The 17873-nt window shown below is 67.2% G+C and overlaps 2 protein-coding genes across 3 annotated transcripts; both read right to left on the minus strand.

Moving 5' to 3' along the window:
• Positions 1-722: 722 nt before the first annotated feature.
• On the minus strand, positions 723-4899 carry TSSC4 (tumor suppressing subtransferable candidate 4). 2 transcript variants are annotated; one of them, XM_053658495.1, is made up of 4 exons: positions 4809-4899; positions 3417-3626; positions 1967-2098; positions 723-1870 (listed from the first exon to the last, which is right to left on the minus strand). In XM_053658495.1, the coding sequence occupies exon 4, from the start codon at positions 1847-1849 to the stop codon at positions 899-901; it is 951 nt and encodes a 316-aa protein (XP_053514470.1). In that variant the 5' UTR covers positions 1850-1870; positions 1967-2098; positions 3417-3626; positions 4809-4899; the 3' UTR covers positions 723-898. The 2 variants fall into 2 exon arrangements, with proteins under 2 accessions (XP_053514470.1, XP_037012221.2); XM_037156326.2 differs by having other exon boundaries at positions 3417-4809.
• CD81 (CD81 molecule) lies at positions 4896-17715 on the minus strand. Its single transcript, XM_037156327.2, has 8 exons — positions 17445-17715; positions 9675-9789; positions 7665-7762; positions 6863-6937; positions 6495-6599; positions 6025-6123; positions 5528-5614; positions 4896-5446 (listed from the first exon to the last, which is right to left on the minus strand). The coding sequence occupies exons 1-8, from the start codon at positions 17508-17510 to the stop codon at positions 5384-5386; spliced, it is 708 nt and encodes a 235-aa protein (XP_037012222.1). The 5' UTR covers positions 17511-17715; the 3' UTR covers positions 4896-5383.
• Positions 17716-17873: the final 158 nt, after the last annotated feature.

The following is a 17873-nucleotide window of genomic DNA, read 5'->3' on the forward strand; positions in this document are numbered from 1 at the left end:
CGCTCCTGCACCCCCAACCAGCTCAGGGAACGCTGGACAGCGCCGGGCCCAGCAGCACGCTCACGACGCCACCCCGCAAGCCGCTCCGCCCCCACTGGGGCCTGGAGAACATGCCCGGGCTGGGGCCGGGGCCCCGAAGGCCAAAGTGGACCCCTAGGGTTGGGGTCCAGGCACCTCCACTCCCCCTGCTAGGCGGGGCCAGCCAGGTCAGCCACAGGTGCCGGCCCAGGCCGCCTTCCCTGGCACGCAGGGGACCTTCCTCCTCCCGCCACTGGTGGACCCAAACCCAGCTGGCCTGGCGACACGATCCCGGGACACTGGCTACCCTCACGCTTGGCCAGAGCGGGGAGGGCTGGGAGGGCTGGGAGGGCTGGGAGGGCCCCCGCCCCCCCTACCCTGGCCTCCTTGGAACAAGTGTCCCCAGCCCCATGGTCGAGGCCTCTGGGCACAAGCCAGGTGCCCGAGGCCATGAGCTCGCCCCTGGAGAAGTCCCGTGCTGCTTCCACCCCCTGCCCTGGACAGAGGCGGGCCCCTCAGTCCTTTCGGGAAAAGCTGCCATGGATGAATGCAGCCAGGGATGGAGAAGCTCTCCGAGTGCGTGGCGCTGAGTCAGGAGGCTCTCGGGTGGGAACAGGAGATCAACTGGGTGGGCTGGACAGCCAGGGCTCCGGCCACACTGACTGTGGGCGTGGAGGGGTCGATCTACACAGAGACACTGAGCCTGAGGAGTGCCAAACCTTTACTGTTCCCCAAGGGCATGGAGTGGGCCAGGGCCGCCGCTGTCCTCTGGGGCAAGGTCTTGGCTCCAAAGAGCACGGCCTGCACCGGAGCCAGGGCCAGTGGTGCCGCCTGAGGCAGCCCCCCGGCTCCCTGCCCGAGGGGCAGGCAGCCCCTCCAGTCAGGCCTCGGCCCCCGGACTGCCGCTCTTGTTCCGGAAGTGGTCTCTGCTCCGCTTCCTGCTGCCCTGGAAGCCCACTGTCTCCACCACCGAGGGGCCTGCTGCTGGCTCACGGAGGGGACCCTCCTCCGGCGGGCCCACCTCCTGCAGGCCCCCACGTGGGCCGCCCCACTCCTCGGCCTCCGGGCTCCCAGGCCTGGCCAGGTGGGCCAGCTCCACAGACCCCTGGCCCCCGCCTGGCGCCCCCACCTTCCTCAGGACCCACTTCCTCTCAGGTCTGGCCTCGGCGGCACGGGCTGGTCTGGTGAAGATGACCCTCCCCTCACCACAGCTGGAGGGGTCCTGGTTGAAGGAGGGCACATAGTCGCTGGGGGCGTCCAGGCTCTGGCGGCCCAGGAAGTCCAGGGCAGCAGCCCGGTTGCTCTGCTCGCTGGCCTCGGCCACATCTTCCAGGCTGTACTTGGTCCAGCGCTCAGGGTGGGCCACATAGTCAGGGACGGGGGGCACCCTTTGCGGGACATGACTGGCTCTGCCCGGGCACTTTGCTTGAGGCTGGCTTTGGGGCGCCAGGGGCTGCTTGAAGCCCCCATGGCCGCCTAGGCCGGTCTGGAGCGCCGAGGGCCCAGCCTGCCTGGCCGCGCCCTCCAGCTGGTCGAAGATGCTGCGGCTCCGCTGGGAAAAGGTGCTGCTGGTGCCCCGCAGGTGGAAAGGCTGCACGGCGGCCGTGGGAGGGTCCCTGGGTGGCGAGGGGGCCTCATCGGGGTCCGAGTCCCCCTGGGCCTCCCCCCGCAGCCTCTCTGGGGACAGGGCTTCCAGCTCAGTACTGCCAGGCAGGCTGAGGTCAGAGTCCGAGTCGCTGGGGGAGACGGTGTCTGAAGGAGGGGCATCACACTCTGTCCCTTGCTCTACCTCCAAGCCAGGGGTGGGCTCGCCTGCCCCCACCTCAGCCATGTGTCCTCAGGCCACAGCCACCTAGACCAAAATAGCCCCTGAAGTTTATTTCTGAGGACAGCGTGCGGGTCAAAGCCCCTGCCCCTGGCACCCACCCTCCCCTGAAAGCCCTCTCACCTTCCTGTGTGCCGGACGTCGGTGCCGATACCTGACTGCTGGTGAGCAGAGAGTGGGCACAGGTTGCAGAGGCTGGACGGTGGCCTCGGCTTGGAGGTCCTCAGCACGTCTCTGCTCAGTGGCTTGCTGTAGCTGAGGGAGGCAGGGAGGGGCAGCCGACCATCAGATCAGACAGCGGACGAGTACTGGTAGCGGCACCACCCAGGGAGCAGTGCAGGCCAGGGGGCGGGGGGCCCTTGATGGGTCCCCTCAGTCCCAACGATCCAGTCAAGTGGGGTCTAAATGGGGCAACCATGGGGCCAGCAGATGGCAGGGCCTGCCCAGGGCCACAGGGGCCCCCGGCTGCACACTCCACCCAGGTGGGGCCACCCATAGGCCGCTTGGGGGGTGGGGCCCGTGGCATGTGATGAGTGCCCCCCAGGAAGGTTTGCCCCTGTTTGCTGGGAGATGCCCAGAGAGCTCCGGAGGGGTCTGCAGGCAAGTCCTGGGCACCTGAGGGTCAGGCCCTCATGGAACAGAGGAGTCAGTCGCCACCTGGAGCGACCTCCAAGGGCACTTCTGCAGTCCTCCCCACACCCCGTAACTTCCCTTGCTGAGCACAGAGACGTGCCCACAGCGACTGTTGGCCAAGTGTGGCCCGGCCCAGAGGACAGCCCAGCCTCCCCCCTCTGCACTGCTCTCAGCTGCCCACCCACCAACTCCTTCTTCCTCAGCACCAAGCCCCCCATCCCCCTCCCCTGCCCAGAGTGACACGTCGCTGGTGAACCCCCAAGCCCAGGCCGGGGAGATCCGGGGAGCGGCGTCTGAGTGCTCTACACAAGTCAAACGCAGGCCAGACCTACATCCTCCTGGGGCTCAGCTCCCCAAATCAGAGCACACCCCCGGGAGTGAAGGGGGACCCAGGGCACACCCTGCGGTGTCGGCCTGAGCTGGCAGGGTCAGCGGGGGCGGCATCAACCCCTCCCGCAGTGTGTGGAGGCAAAGCTGGGGTTCCACACTCCTGTTCGCACGCCGGCGACGCCACCGCCGGGGAGAAGCAGTCTGATCGGTGAGACACGCCGGCGGGGAGACGGCGACAGGCCCCAAAGGGACGTAACCCTAACTCCGAAGAGGGCGAATCTTCGTCCAGGACATGGGGCTGGGGACGGAGGCACGCTGAGGGTATGGGCAGGCCAGACCCCAGGGTGCAGGACCCCCAGCCTCTTTCTACTCTGTCCCCCTGGGAAGCATAGCCTGACATTCTGCACTGATCTGCCCAGAGCCTGGCCCAGGAAGCTCTTCCCATGGGGTTTGGGTCTCAAGGGCCACGTCGAGAGAGAGACCACGGCCCCAGAGGCCAGGCCTGGAGGCACAGGAGACACAGAGCAGGTGGGGCACTAGACTGCACACACGGAGGGGTCCCCGAGGCGCGACCAGCCAGCCCCGCCGTCCTCCCTCCACACAAACCTACCGGATTACTGCTGCCTGGCCGCCTCCATTTTGCGTCACGCTTGGCCCTCTGGGAAACCGAGTCCGTTGTCGGCCGAGCGCCACGGCTGCCACGCCTGAAGAACTACATTTCCCACATGCCTAGCAGGCTATTCCTCGAGGCCTATCGGGACGTGTAATCCTTGCGCACGCGCTCTCTCCAGTTTCCCCCTCCCCGGAAATGTCGGCACTCCTTCACGAAAAGAGCCCGGAATTGACTAAAGGGTACTGAGGGTGGGGAAGACGGGACTGCGACTCCCAGAATGCGCAGGGGCTAATAATCAGGGCCTCGTTCCGGGGGCCCCAGTGCCCCCTGCTGGAAGCTGTGAGAATGGCCGCCCCTCAGGGCGGAAGTGCATTGTAGCACTTCCGGTTCTGGCCGGAAGCGGCCGGCCGCTCTTGTCCCGGGTCTTTGGAGAGTGGAGGGCGCGTAATTGAACGTGTGTCTTAACTGTGGAGCCAGCCAGGGCTGACCAGGGCGAAGCCGCTGTACCCAGCTTGGGAGCAGTTGCCTGGGCTCGCTGGTCGCTTCATGCCCACAAAGTCCATGTGGCTCGGCCCCAGCCTGACCTCGCCTGCTCCCTCTCCCAGAGCTGCCGTCTGGTGTGCTCGGGGAACCCAAGGCTCAGGCCTGTTCTTCCCTGTAACCTTGGGACGTCTCATTCCTAAGTGCCCCCAGGCCCTCCGCTGAACCCCCAGCACTAACACTGCAGGATGTCCTGGGGCCCTTGAGCATAGAGGAAGTCAAGAGGAGGAGGTCCCTTGGGTCATCCTGTCTCCCAACAACCCGCCCTGGCACAGGCTGTGTAGGGGCACACCTGCTGAGACTCCACGACCCCCCACTGCAGGGCTCGGGTTGGTTTCCAAAATCAGCTCCCAGGGGGCCCTTGTGGCCTCAGGGGATCAATTTAAAGTTCACACGGGCAGGTGCTTGCAGGAGGCTCAGGATGACATCACCCAGCATTCCCCAGGGGGGCAGTGGCCTGATGCAAGAGCCGGCTGTGGCTGGGCAGGCACACTCCACCAGGCAGTGGCTGAAACCCACCCCCCCTCCAGCCCTGGGAGATACAGCTTGGCAGGAGCCACCCAGGGAGTGAGGAGACACTTGGGAGGGGTGACCACCCTCTGCGGAGGAGCTGTTCCTTGCCAGGGAGGAAGGCAAGTCATGCTGAAGGCCATTTCCAGCACATCCCACACCTGGCTCTCTGCCCCAACCCCTCCTGCCCCCTCCAGGCAGGGATGCGTAGGAGCAGGAGTGGGTGTGAGGCTGGGGGGAGGATGCTTTAGGAGGCACAGGGCCCCCCAGAGGGTCACTTGCCACATGAGTGCTCCCCAGGGACCCCATCACTGTCCTCCGACAGGGCGGGCAGCCCACCTGTGCAGGGCCGTGCTGCCCCTCCGAGCCGTTGCCCCCGGCCTCAAATGCTGCGGTGTAAGCGGGGACCGACGGTTTCTCAGCATGCCTGGTTTTTCTTCTTTATTGAATGATTCTCAAGATGTAATTACAATGAAAGGTGAGGCGTTAGAAAGGACAGGTGCGGTGAAGGCGTGAGGCTGCTCACAGGCCCAGCTCTAGAGGCAGGTGGCCGGATGGGGCAAGGATTAAAAAAAGGCGCGCGCCTTGTGGCCCACAGGGACCGGTGGGCGGGGGGAAGGTGCCTGGAGAGCCCTGGCAGAGCAGGCAGAGCCCCCGAGTGGCCGCAGAGGCAGAGGGGACCCTGCCCTGCGTTCCCCAGGGCCCACTCACATGCCACCTACGGGTGACGTCAGCCCCCAAAGGTAATGAGGGAGCTTCAGGACAAAAACAAAACCTCCAAAGTAACAAGGTTAATAAGTGTAGCAGAGTAATACCAGAAAAGTCATATACACGGGCGGGAAGGGCGCCTCCTCAGAAACGCCGGGTCTCTCGGCGAGCGCCGCAGGGGTCCCGGCGGCATGAGGGGCGAGGCCTCAGTACACGGAGCTGTTCCGGATGCCGCAGCACAGCACCATGCTCAGGATCATCTCGAAGATCTGCAGGGAGGGGCGGGTGGCCCGTCAGCACCCGGAGGCTCATGGGGGCCTGAGAAGGCCGCCCCTGGCCAGCCCACTCACCATGATCACAGCGACCACAATGGCCGCGATGCCGATGAGGTACAGCTTCCCGGAGAAGAGGTCATCGATCTTCTGGTGGCAGTCCTCCTGCAGGGCATGGCCAGCGAGTGGTCAGAGGTGCTGGTCCCAGGCCCGGCCGCCCGCAGAAGAGGGGTGCACAGGGCCCAGCTGACACCCGTGTGAAAAAGCACACAGGGACGAGGGGCATGCTGTGTGCTCCCAGACCACTGAGCACCAGATGGGCACTGACCTGGGAGGTCAGGGTGCCCGCCATACCCACTGGCAGCCAGACCCAGAGAGCTGCCCGGTCAGGAACCAGGCCGGCACTTGGCAAAACTCAGCTCCTGGGCAGAGCACCCTGACTCAGGCCACGGCACCACCCGGCATGCCTGCTGGTGCCAGCCAGAGCCCCTGGGCAGCTGGCCACCACCCAGGACCTGTGGAGGGAGGAGGGCTCGGCCCACCCCCCCTGGAAAGCCCCGTCCCCTGCCACGCACCTTAAAGTTGCTCAGGAAGCTGTTGCTGGAGGGACACAGGTTGTTCTTGAACAATGAGGTGGTCAGCGTCGTCATGGCGTTGGAGCCGCAGCAGCTGAGCTGTGAAGACGGAGGGCACACACCGTCAGCCCCTCGCGTGATGGAAACAGCCTGAGGGCAGGTGGCCTAGGACACTCGTCCAGCAAGCTACACAGTCCCCCGAGGCTGCCCCAGCACGGGGTCGAGACGGTCCCTCCTCGCTCCCTCCTGCTGAGCCACACTGCTCAGAGACCCCCGCACACTGGCCGGGTGGCCCACCTGGCTCCCCCAGGGGCCCGCATGTCCCAGAGGAGCCCCAGGGCCTCTGAGGAGCAGGGCTGCAAGGCCCCAAGGGCCCCTCCTGCTCCTGAAGTCTGAGCTGAGGCTCGATGGAAGGGCAGCTGGGCCCCGCCCCGTTTCATGCCCCCCCCTCGTGCCCGTGCCCCTCGCACCGTCTCATGGAAGGTCTTCACCACGGCCTTGGCATTGTTGGCGTCGTCGTCCATCACAGCCTGCTGCAGCGCCTGGTCGTAGAACTGCTTCACGTCCTTGGCGATCTGGGGAGGGACCCGGCCCACCGAGTAAGGACCAGTCCTGGGGGGCGTGCCGTCACCAGGCTCTCCAGGAAAAGGGTGGCTTCCAGGGCAGGCCCAGACTTCCCATCCCCGGTGCCCCAAGCTTGGTCCCCAGGCCACCTCCTCCAGAAGGACCTCCGTGGCCTTCCCACCAGGCCCACCCCAGGAGCCCCAAAGTGCACTCTGCAGCCCGACCCGTTCCAGCCCCAACCTGGGGCTGGCCCTCCCCGGGGACCCAGGCTCACCTGGTCCTTGTTGACAAAGCCCCAGATGCCGGCAGCCACTTCACAGGCAAAGAGGATCACCAGGCAGGTGAAGAACTGGAAAGGCCACCCGGGGCCCGGCAGGCAGGGAGGACAGGAGAGGAGGGTCGGAGCGGGCCGGAGACGGCCGGCGGGGGGCAGCTCAGGGCTTCACTTCCCCAGATGACCAGCATCTCAGGTGACCAACCAGTGTGTGGGGGTGGCTGGCGGTTCCCACCCACCCACATCCCGCCTGGGATGAGCCACATGGAGCCAAGAGGCACAGAGCCTAGGGCCTGGCCTGACGCTCCCGTTGTCCCCAGGGGCTGAGCTCTGCAGGGTGGAGCAGCAAAGATAGAGGCTGTGGCCAGAGCTCAGCAGGTGGGAAGCGGGTTACTGGGGGGGCCTCGGTGTCACCGTGGGTGTCTCCACAGAGACACTGGCACAGACCCCCACAGCCCATGCCTCCCGGCTGGCCAGGCCCCAAATGCCACAGCCAGGCTCCGGCTTCACACCCGTACGTAGGGACACGACAGGGACACCTGGGGTCGGGAACCCACTCCCTAATTTATTGCACCTGGGGCTTTTTAAAAAAACAAAAAAGCCACTTTGGAACTTGGACTCAGGTCCTGGACACAGCAGCAACCAACTGCATGGAAGGACCGAGCAGGGAGGCGAATGTTCTAGGAGAGGTCTCTGGGCTGCTGTGACCCCGCCTCCAGGGCCAGACCGCCTCTGGGGCGCCTGAGCTCCTGACCCCCTGCAGATGACACCCAAGCCCCGGGTCTGCCCTGCCGGGACCTACCGTTCCCAGCAGGCACTGCGACTCCTGAATGGCCCCGTAGCAGCCCAGGAACCCGACGAACATCATCACAGCGCCCACGGCGATGAGGATGTAGATGCCTGCAGGGGGAGGGGCCACGGCACCTCAGTGACCACTGGCCAGGGACATCTGGGGCTGTTCTCCCCTGCCCCCCACCCCAGAACTCTCCCCAGCCAGCCGCACACACACCCTGCTGCCCAGGGAGGGGCCAGACGCCCGAGGACAGAGGGGGCTCTCCCAGTGCCTCTCTTCGGGGCACCGACTGGCACTCGCACAAGTGCTCAGAGAACGGGGGGCGGGAGCGTCAGAGCTCTGTGGGGGCCGTCTCTCCCTGGGTCAGCGCTGCAAGCTGCCCCAGTCTGCTTCCCACAAGCCTCTGGGACGTGGGGGGCTGGGAAGGACCACCCCGTGTTGGTGCCATGGAGGGGAAGGCCCAGCTGCTGGCCTGGGGGTGGGGTGCAGGGGAGCAGCCTAGGGATCCTGGGGCACTCTCTGCCACCCCCTGCCAGTGGCGCACAGCACCCACTCGTGGGCAGGGATTGGACCAGCCGCTCCGAGCAGCTGCTCTGTGGACTGGAGCCCAAGGCTCACCCTCTGCCCCTGAGGCCCCGCTCTGGAGGCAGAGCCCACGGGACGAGGCTGCCCAGAGGCTGGGGGCCGGGCGGCCAGGCCCGCTGCCAGGGTGGGGTGTGGCCGCGGCGATGGCATGTGGGGTGAGGCGGCAGAAGGGCTGCCTGGGGAGAGGGGGCACCAAGGGCCCAGGCTCCGGCCTGGCCAGGCCACCCTTCCTGGTGCCCTTGTCCCCGTAGATGGTCCCCTGTGCATCCCTCCAGGGGCCCCCAGGCCTCTGGCAGCCCCAAGCTCCTCCAGAGCTGGGAATCCGGCTCTCGGCTCTCAGTGCTCAGTGCTGAGTGCCCCCACCACCGGCCTGCCCCAGGGACGGGGGCTTGGCATTCAGGACCCACTGCCAAGCTCTGGAATCACCCAGAACAGACAAAGCCTCGGGCAGCACAGAGCGGAGCAGGCGGAAGGGACACTTCCTGCCATGTCCACCCTCGGGCCTCGCCCATGGGGCACAGCCCTCAAGCCCATGCCCTTCCCCTCAGGCCCTGACACCCCCACTCATGAGGACCCACCCCTGACGCTGAGCAAGCTGGAGCCCGGGGCCTGTTCTGGCCTCAGCCCAGCCGTGGCCTGGAGCAGTGAGCAGCCTCCCCGCCCCAGCCAGCCCGACCTCAAGCTCAGCACCCTCCTCGCTCAGCCAGCCGAGGCCCTGGAGCTGCACACCCACTCCCTAGGCAGGCCCTGGGGTGGGGTGAGGGGGGTGGGCCCAGGGGCCATTCCTTTAAAGGGCAGAAGCTCTTGCTCTTGCTCCTGCAGCCAGAGTGCCAAGCCAGGCCCCGCCCCCGCTGGCTGGGACGAGGTGCAGGGAGGGTGCTGCTCTGCAAAGCTGGCCCTGCTCCGGGGTCACCCTGCCCTGGGGGGGCTGGGCGCAGGAACCCCATCACCCCAGCCTGACAGACGCCCAGGGGGCACAGCTGGTGCCCTGGGGGCTGACCGGCAGCCTCAGGAAGCAGTGAGGTGTGACTGTGGGTGGTCGGCGTCCCTGGGCCCCACTCTCCCTCCTGGGGCCCAAGTCCCCTTCCCCCGACACTCTGGTCAGGCTCCCGCCTCAGCTGTTGGCCTGGCTGCCCAGGCATCCGACCCCACCCAGCCTGGGAGCCTTCCCCAAAATACCCGTGGCCGGCCGGACATAGTTCCCCCACTCAGCTGCTGCCCTCTGGCCCTGGCTCCGCCCCCAGAGGTGGGGGGACCCAGGCCCCAGTGCCTCCCCCAGGCTGACCTGACCCCACAGGCCCGGGGAGCTCCCCCACCCCTGTGGCCTATACCCAGGTGCCCTGCCAGACCACGTGGGCCCCACCTCCTCGTGGAAGCCCCCGACCGCCTGTCTGTGGCCTCGCTGAGCTCCTGCCAGACCCCCGGGGGGCTCACCGACGTAGAAGGTGTTGGGTGCAGGCTTGTTTCCGAGCTCCAGGTAGAGCAGGTTGGTGGTCTGGGGGTCATGGCGGAGCCACAGGGCCACACCCAGGATCACGCCTCCGGCCAGCTGGGGAAAGAACAGGCAAGTGTCAGCCACGGCACAGAGCACCGTGGCGCCGGGGCAAGCTGGGACACGGAGCGGGGAGATGGCCGAGGGCCGCCCGCGGCCTCTAGATGTCTGCTTTGCTGCCCTGGCGTTAGAGACGCCCCGGGACAGCCCCGGTGAGGGGGACCCTCCCGCTGCCAGGGACCAGGCTGCCAGTCCCCACCGGCCACTTCAGAAAGACTCCAGGGCAGGCGCCCAGGCAGGGTGCGGGGGACCCCGCTGAACCTGCATTTCGGGCGAACAACGAATGCTCCTTGGGTACAAGGGTGTCCCAAATACTGCATGGGACGGGCACACTTAATGCCAAAAGTGTGCTTGTTGTTTACCTGAAGCTCAAGTTCAAGTGGATGTCCTGCTTTTCTATTTGCTAAATCTGGCCAGAAGCCACAGAAGCCCCTGAGCACCCTGTGGTGGAGACTCCAAGTTTGCTGCCAGGAGAGGGGTGGGGACTTGATGGCACCAGCCTGGGCAGGGCTGGCGGAGACCAGTGCAGGGAAGGGGAGGCGGCCGGGCGGGGTGGGGGGGGGGACGGACGATGTGGGGACGAAGCCGTGTCCGCCCTGGAAGGGCAGCTGCTGCCTGAGGAAGGAAGTCGCGGTGCTCGGAATAGACGGCCAGGCCGAGCGGGAGGCTGCCCGGGGCCGCGGCGCAGGAGGGAGGGCCCCTCGCGGAGCCTGAAGAGCCAGGCCCACGCCTGCCTGGACACGTGGGCACCCTGGGCAAGCGAGGCAGCACCCCGCTGCCCTCAGAGCCCGGGCCCCTCCCCAGGCTCCCCCAGCCCTGAGTGCCCATGAGGGGGCCTCTGCTCCCAGAGCTGCAAGAGGGTGTGGTCTGAAGGGCCCCTCTGCCCCCCGCCACTGACCCCGCAGCCACAGCTGCATGTCTGATGGGGAAGAGAAACCCAGCACAGACTTGGAGAAATGGTGCCATGGCCAGGGAGAGGGGCTGCAGGGGGTAACGGGTGGGGGGCTGGGGGCTCAGGCCTAGCTCCAGGAGCCACCCGGAGGAAAGCCCTGAGTGGCCCGAGAGACTCCTGGGCAGGTGAAACTGAGGCAGCAGCAGAGGCCGGGAGGGCCTGTGGGCTGGGACTCTCGGCCCCGGGATCAGCTGGGTGCACACCAGCACCCACAGCAGCTGCGCTCCCACCCCAAGGGGAAGCTGTCCTCACCCCAGAGGTCCCGGCACCCTCCACCCTCATTGGCTGGGGCCTGGGGCCTCAACCCCTCCTCCCCGAGTCCAACAGGGCCCTAGTCTGGCACGGGGGGGGGGGGGGGCAACCATGCTGTGAAGCTCCCCCGCCCTTCACCATCCTCCAGTGCACTTAGGGGCCCAGTTCCCTCTCCCTGCTCGCCACCCAGCCTGCTGCATGAAGGACAGGGCCCCGGGCACCCAGCAGCCCGTCCCTGCTCTCTGGCACCTGTCACCCAGAGAGAAGGCTGGCGGCCCGAGGGACACGGGCAGGGCAGGTGCCCTGGAGCCCTGGCTGCTCCCAGCCGGCTGCCGGCTGCGGTTCCAGGGGAGGCCGGGGGTTGCTGTGGTAACTCTGGCTTGGAAACATCACTTCTCCATTTGGAAACCGTCGTCTGGACCACAGAGCCGTGACAGGGGGGCCACGAGAGGCCCCCAGACAGAGGGGGGCGGGAGCCCTTCCGACTGGGCCTCCGCTTCCCCGGGGCAGAGTGTGGAGTAGGGCCTGGCTGCGCTGGGACCACCTGCCACCTTCCCTGGGTGGCAGCCCCTCACCCCAGGAGCGGAGGGGACAAGCCAAGCCTGGGGACACATGGTCCCCACCTGCAGTGCTCCCGGTGGGATCACATGGCCGTCATCCGCTGCCGCCCGCCCTGTCTTGGGTGGGAGAAGGCCCCTCTGGATTCCCGGTGGCCCCGCCATGCCTCCAGGGCTGGGGGAGCCTGGATGAAGTGCCCCTGCTCTGGGTCACCCCAGGCCTACAAGACTCACCACCACACAGAGGAGAGGGAGAGGGAGGGGCGGGGAGGGGCCCACAGGGCCCAGAACCCCTAAGCTCAGTGTGGGGTGAGGCGGGTGGGGCCCCGAAACAGCGCACAGAGAAGCCTGCTCTCGGGCTTGCAAGTGGCTGAGAAATGACACGCATCCGAAGTTCACGAAGAACTTTCAAAGCTCAAAAGGAAACAGCCCAATTTTCCGAAAAGACGAAAGATCTGAACGGGCACCTCACGGAGGAGACAGGAGGGCAAGTGAACAAGTGAGAGCCACTCAGCATTGCCACCAGTCCCCTGGGACACGCAGATGAGACACTGTGGGCCCCCTGCACCCCAAGAGGGGCCACGTGACAAGGACCAACCCAGAGCTACCGAGGGGGGGTGCAGTTCAGAAGCTAAAGCTACCCCCTCCATGCAGGGAATCCCCCCAGGTTTCTCCCCAGACATCTGTCCCCGGGGCTTCCAGGAAACAGCCCGAAACTGGGACCAGCTCGGGTGTCCCCCTCCCCCCACCGGGGACTGGGTGCGTGAACCAAACTGACAGGGCGCAGCCACACCTGGCTGACTCCAGAGCGTCCGGACAGGAGGCCCACCTCCCCCGGGAGAAACCGTGCAGGTGGCTGTGGCGATGGGGGTGGGGGCAAGAGGGCCGCGGGCCCAGGGACACTTCGGGGTGCACGAGGTGCCCGTGGTCGGGAGTGGAGGGGTGGCTTTACGGGTGTCTTCCTTTCTCAAAACTCAACAAGCTGTGCACCTTAGGTGTGCGTTCGCTGATGTCAAATAAAACTTGAAAAAGAAAACCCCACACCTGTCACCGAGCTTCTAAGCCGAGAGGCTTTTAGGGGCATGTGATTCTTCCGGGTCCCGAGGGGTCCCAAGGGGGCCCCACCCCCTGCAAGGGCCCAGACAGAAGGGGGCAGGCGCAGCTGTCACCCCAAGTCCTGCCCCTGCATTCACGGGCAGCAGGACAGCTCCCTGCAAAGGAGGGCCGTCTCTGCCCGGGCCCCAGGGCCTGTGCTCTTGGACAGCAGCCCCTCCCCAACGGGGAGGGCCACCTGCGGGGCTCGCTCTGGGCCCCAGCTCACCCGCTACTGCAAGGGGTGCCCCCGCGCACTGCCTGGGAAAGTGGCCTTGGGGAGGCCCTGGGAGACCGTGCCCAGCAGGGTCGGGAAGGCCAGAGGCAGGAAGTGAGGCCGGACACGCCCCTGCAGACGCTGGAATAAGTCAGCCTGGCAGGGACGCTTTCCAGATGAGATGGGGGATGGAGGAGGGTGGGGCAGGGGACAAGAGGACCCTGCAGGCTGACCCTCACCTTTGCCCGCTATGGGGGGACAGGGCCAGACTGCTCCCTGGGTGACCCAGGGTCCACCTGGGGCGTCCCGGCCGTGGGCAGCAGCCCCCGGGACCCAGAGTGGCAGAAAGAATGTGCCTGGGGGAGAGCAGGGACGCCGGGCAGGAAGCAGGGACGTCTGTCGCCCCTTGGCCTCAGGAAGCCACCCAGCAAGGCCTCTCAGAATCGGTGTGGGGGCTGGGGGCCAGGCCCCGGCCCTCCCGGGCACCGCCGGCTAGGGAACCCAAGTACCACTTTCCACCAAGAAATGAATGCAGGCCCCTGAGGACCCCAGCCCCTCTCAGGGTGCAGGGGACAGAACCTGGCACCCTGAGTCTGCCACCCACGCCACAGGCAGGGGGGGCAGTAAATGGCCTGCTCCCCCTCCCCAAACCCACCCACGGGCTGAAAGGTGTCCGCTATGGGCGGCCCTAACCTACCCCTTTGGGCTCTGCAGGGGGGCACGTGGACACAGACGTCCCAGTGACCTGCCAGAGAAGAGTGATAACGGCCAGGCCCCAGGGCAAGGCAAAAGGGGTGGCCCAGCCGGGTGCCATCTGCCGGAGGGGACAGCTACTTCTTGGGAACGCAGCCGTGACTGTGCTGAGGGTGAAGGCTGTCTGTCTCCAGGGTGGGGGGCCCCTGACGTGGGCGCAGAGCCGCAGCTGTGAGCCCCTGGTGGGGAAGGCACCGTGGCCTGGCCCGGGGCCCTCTCAGCCCACAGGTGCACCCTGCATTTCTGCCCCCAGGAGCTCAGCCTGGGCCTGCACGCCCACTGCCAGGGGCTGGTGGCCGGTCACAGCACAGCACCAACCTCCATGCCACCCACGGGCAGCGGCACAGGTGACAGCTTCTCAGGCGCCATCAGGCATGACCCTGAGGCCCACCTAGGTGTGGGGTGGCACCAGGCGCCAGGGGAGCCTCGAATGGCGGGCCAGCCCTGTCTTCCTACCTTTCACCTTCTCCGCAGTGGCCAAGTTACCCGGTGCCTTCTGAAGTCAGAGGTGGTGCCCGGCTTTAGGAAGAGGGCAGGGCAGGCCTCCGCTCGCCAGGCTGGTCCCTGGGAACGACCCAGGGGCGGGGCGGGGCCCGAGCTGGGCCGATTCAGGGCGAGCCGAGTGTTCTGTGCAGGATGAAGAGCCGGCCGAGGGGCAGGTGACATCTCCGAGGCTGACAGCCACCCAGCCGCTCGGTGCCGGGCCAGAACGATGGCCCCTGGGTTTGCCCCCCCACACCCACGCCGGGCTCCTGGACTCTAATCCTTACTGATTCCATGACCCAGTTTGATCCCCGTCACGATTTGGGAAGTGGAGGCCCGGGCCCAGAGGATCTGGGGGAGCTGGTGGGGGCAGGAGGAGACGAGGAGAGGGTGCTGAACCCAACGGCTGGGGCAGGGCCGGACTGGGTGGTGCTGGGAGCCTGCAAGCAGGGCCCCTCGCCGCGCAGACCCCCTTGCTGAGGCCCGCCCCCACCAGCCCAGGGACCTCCTCTCTGCACCCGCACAGCCCCATAGCCAGACGCCTGGGAGCACTGGGGAGTCCACTTGCCCGCCCGCCGGCTGAAACTGGGGCACAGGAAATCCATGCCCCCTCCCCACCCCTCCACGCCTCCCAGGGCCACATCCTCTCTCCGGGACAGGAGGTGACAGAGTTGTGACAGTCATGTGCTGTCTGGAAGCGAAAATTAAATGCCAGTTAGCAGGGTTTTCCCGGAAGCCAGTCTGGCCACCCGGCCTCTGGAAGGCAGCCACCGGTTGCATTAGGCACGGAACAGCCAGTCCCAGGCAGGGACGCTCACTGTCCCTCCCCCAGAAAGGCCCGGGGCTCTCGGTGCCCAAGGAGAGGGCCCCAGCCTGCCTGTCTCTCGGGAGGGCCGTGGCCTGCGGCAGATGGCCAGCGGGGGGCCAGGGTGGCGGGCGGTGGGCAGGGATGGGATCCTCACTGCCCTGACCTGCCCTGGCAGGGAGCTCAGGTTCCAGCCACCTCTGCCAGGCAGCTCCGGCCTCCCCGACGGGCAGGATTTCCACCGCGGTTTGGCAGTGTCTCTGCTCGGGTTGGGGTGATGCTGGGCCTCCAGCCCTGTCCCTGCCTCACAGCCCGACACCTGGCTGGCCAGGGAGCCTCTGAGCAAGTGGTGGTAGCTCAGGTGTTCTGAGTGGACGCTGCCTGGGGCCAGGGTCTGGGCGGGCGCACGGGTGGCCCAAGACTCCTCCGGGAGCCTCCCTGCGTCTGAAATGCAGCCCCGGCACGTTCAGCACCCAGACACTGTGTGCTGCACCCTGTTCCCTCGCCTCCCGCAGCACCCTCAGCCAAGGGGCTCAGTGGAGCCCCGGGAGCCTCCCTCCACCCAGGGCCTGAAGCCCCTGCCCCAGGCCCCTCCTCCATTTCCTGAGCTCAGCCCCGCCCCGCCTGGCCTCTCCGGGTGAGCTAATTCAGCAACAACTGCAGGAGGCAGGACTCAGAGAACTCCACTTTGGAGGACAGGAAACCGAGGCCCAGGACTGGAGCTGTGGGGTGGGGTCTCCACCCAGGTCCACAGGGCTCGGCTCTGTAATCCCCCACCACAGGGGTGACCCAGAGTGGGTGGTGGGTGGGGCCGCAGCAACTGTGGACAGACGGGGTACTCAGCTGGGCCGGCCCAGGAGGGGAGTGGCCTTGGGAACATTTCCTTAAGTCTCGATCAAGAATGCCCCCTGGGATGCGCCGGCCTCCACCCTAGCTGCCCGGGAAACTACCAGGCTCGCCCAGCTGAGCTCCGCAGGGGGTGGGTACCCTGGAGACCACCCCCCACGGGGCAGATGGAACAGTACCGACTCCCTCCAGGAGAAGTCCCCTTCTTGCGCCTGCCCTCCACTTTCCCACCTCCCGGACAAAGCACTCATCCTCCCACCCAGGCACAGAGGGGTGTCTGGGGGCCCCCTTGACCTCTACTGCTTGCCAAGGCCAAAGCAGGCCCACACTAAGTCCGCGACAACACTGTGCCTCCAGCAAAGGCCCGGGCCACCCCTGGGGTTGATGGGACACCCCCATGCCACCCCCACTAGAGTTCGGTTCATCCGGTCCTCTCACCGGACCCCTCGCTGCCTGGGAACCGCCCAGGTCCTGGCTGTCCAGATGCCCAGCAGATGTCCCCACCCCACGTACTTGCTCCAGGGGCCATTTTAAAAGTTTGCCCTGCTATCGTTCACTTGAGAAATGCACCGTCCACCCGAGGGCATCCTGGTCCTACATGAGGCGCGGTGAGCAGCCCAGGATACAGAGGGGCCTGGGAGGGTGCCCAGGGGAAGCAGGGCCCAGTCAGGAGACGATGCCCACCCACCACTCCCGGTTCCTCCACTTCCTGCCCAACTCCAACACTGACAGGAAGTGAAAACAAAGTAAACCCCCCCAGCCACTGCCCAGCGATTAGGACCCAGGGCAGGAAACGTGCTCTTCGGCTGGCAGCTGGAGAACCCTGTGCCCCCAAACACGACCATCTGGTCTGCACTTCGTCCCACAGTGGATACCCAAGGCCAGACTCAGGTCCTTGGAGCCCAGGGACACCTGCCCTGTGCCAACTGGAAGGGTCACCGTTGCTCCCCAAGGCGAGGCTGGGCTGGAATCTTAGTCTGGGTGAGGAGGGCAGGGGACTGGCCCCCACAAACTGGGACCACCATGGTGCCAACACCCCAGCACACAGGCCACGCCAGGCCCAGTAAGCCCGGATCCCCCCACCCCCACCCCGCAAACGATCCCCAGGGCTGCGAGAGCTGACTGCGGGGTGAGTTGGACTGGGCCAAGAATGGGGTGGACGGTCCCACTCAGACCGAGAGCGCACCCACCACAGGTCCAGGCCGCCCACCCAGGGGCGGCGGCCCAGATGAGCTCATGGGGGCGGGACGCCGGGAGCCCCGCCCCCGAGCCCCCCCATCCCGTCCCCGCGAGGCGGGGTGGTCCCAGAAACAGCAGCCAGCAGGTCGAGTGGGCAGGGTAGGAGGCTCCGAGCTCACACCCACCGCACCCTCCGCCATCACTAAGCGGGAACAGACCCGAGGCCCCGAAACGCCCCGGCCCAACCGCGGAGCTCCGGGTCCGGACGACCACAGCCCCCCAAAACAGGCTCGCAACCCCCGCAGTGCCCCGTGGTCAAGGAGTGCGGCAGCCCGGACGACCTCCACGTCGCGGCCTGCCCCCCTAGGACCCCTTGCCCCGCGCCCGGCACGTACAGGTGGCCCCACAACTTGGCGGCCCCACTGCGCCCTCTCGGAGGGGCCTAGCGGAGCGCGCGGCCTGCGGGCTCTGAGGGCGCCCCTCCCCGCCGCCCCCCCCCCCACGGCCGGGGCTCACCCAGAAGACGAAATTGAAGACGAAGAGCAGGTACTTGATGCACTTGGTGCAGCCCTCCACCCCCATGGCGGCGCGGGCGGCGGGGCCTCCGGGGCGCGAGCCGGTCCTGGGCGGCGGGGCGCTGGGTCTTGGGGACCTAGCGAGCGGCCGGGAGCAGAGGCGGCAGCCGAGGGACGCGGGAGGCGCGGGGGACTCGGGGACGAGTGTCACGGGGCTCCTGGACAAGCGAGGTCGCCGCCACAGCCGCTGGGCGCTCGCTCTCTGCTGGGGCGCGCGCGCGCTGGCCCCGCTATTTATATGGCGCCGAGGCCCCGCCCCCGGAGGCCCCGCCCCCGGCCCCGCCGCCAGCCGCGGCGCGGCCGCCCTGCGGCACCGCGGACGCGCCTCGAGGTCTTGGGGCCAGGAGGACCCCCAGGCCCCCGCGCGCGG

This window comes from Artibeus jamaicensis, unplaced genomic scaffold (genome assembly GCF_021234435.1).
Source record: "Artibeus jamaicensis isolate MK-2021 breed Jamaican fruit bat unplaced genomic scaffold, CSHL_Jam_final scaffold_537, whole genome shotgun sequence".
NCBI lineage: Eukaryota > Metazoa > Chordata > Mammalia > Chiroptera > Phyllostomidae > Artibeus > Artibeus jamaicensis.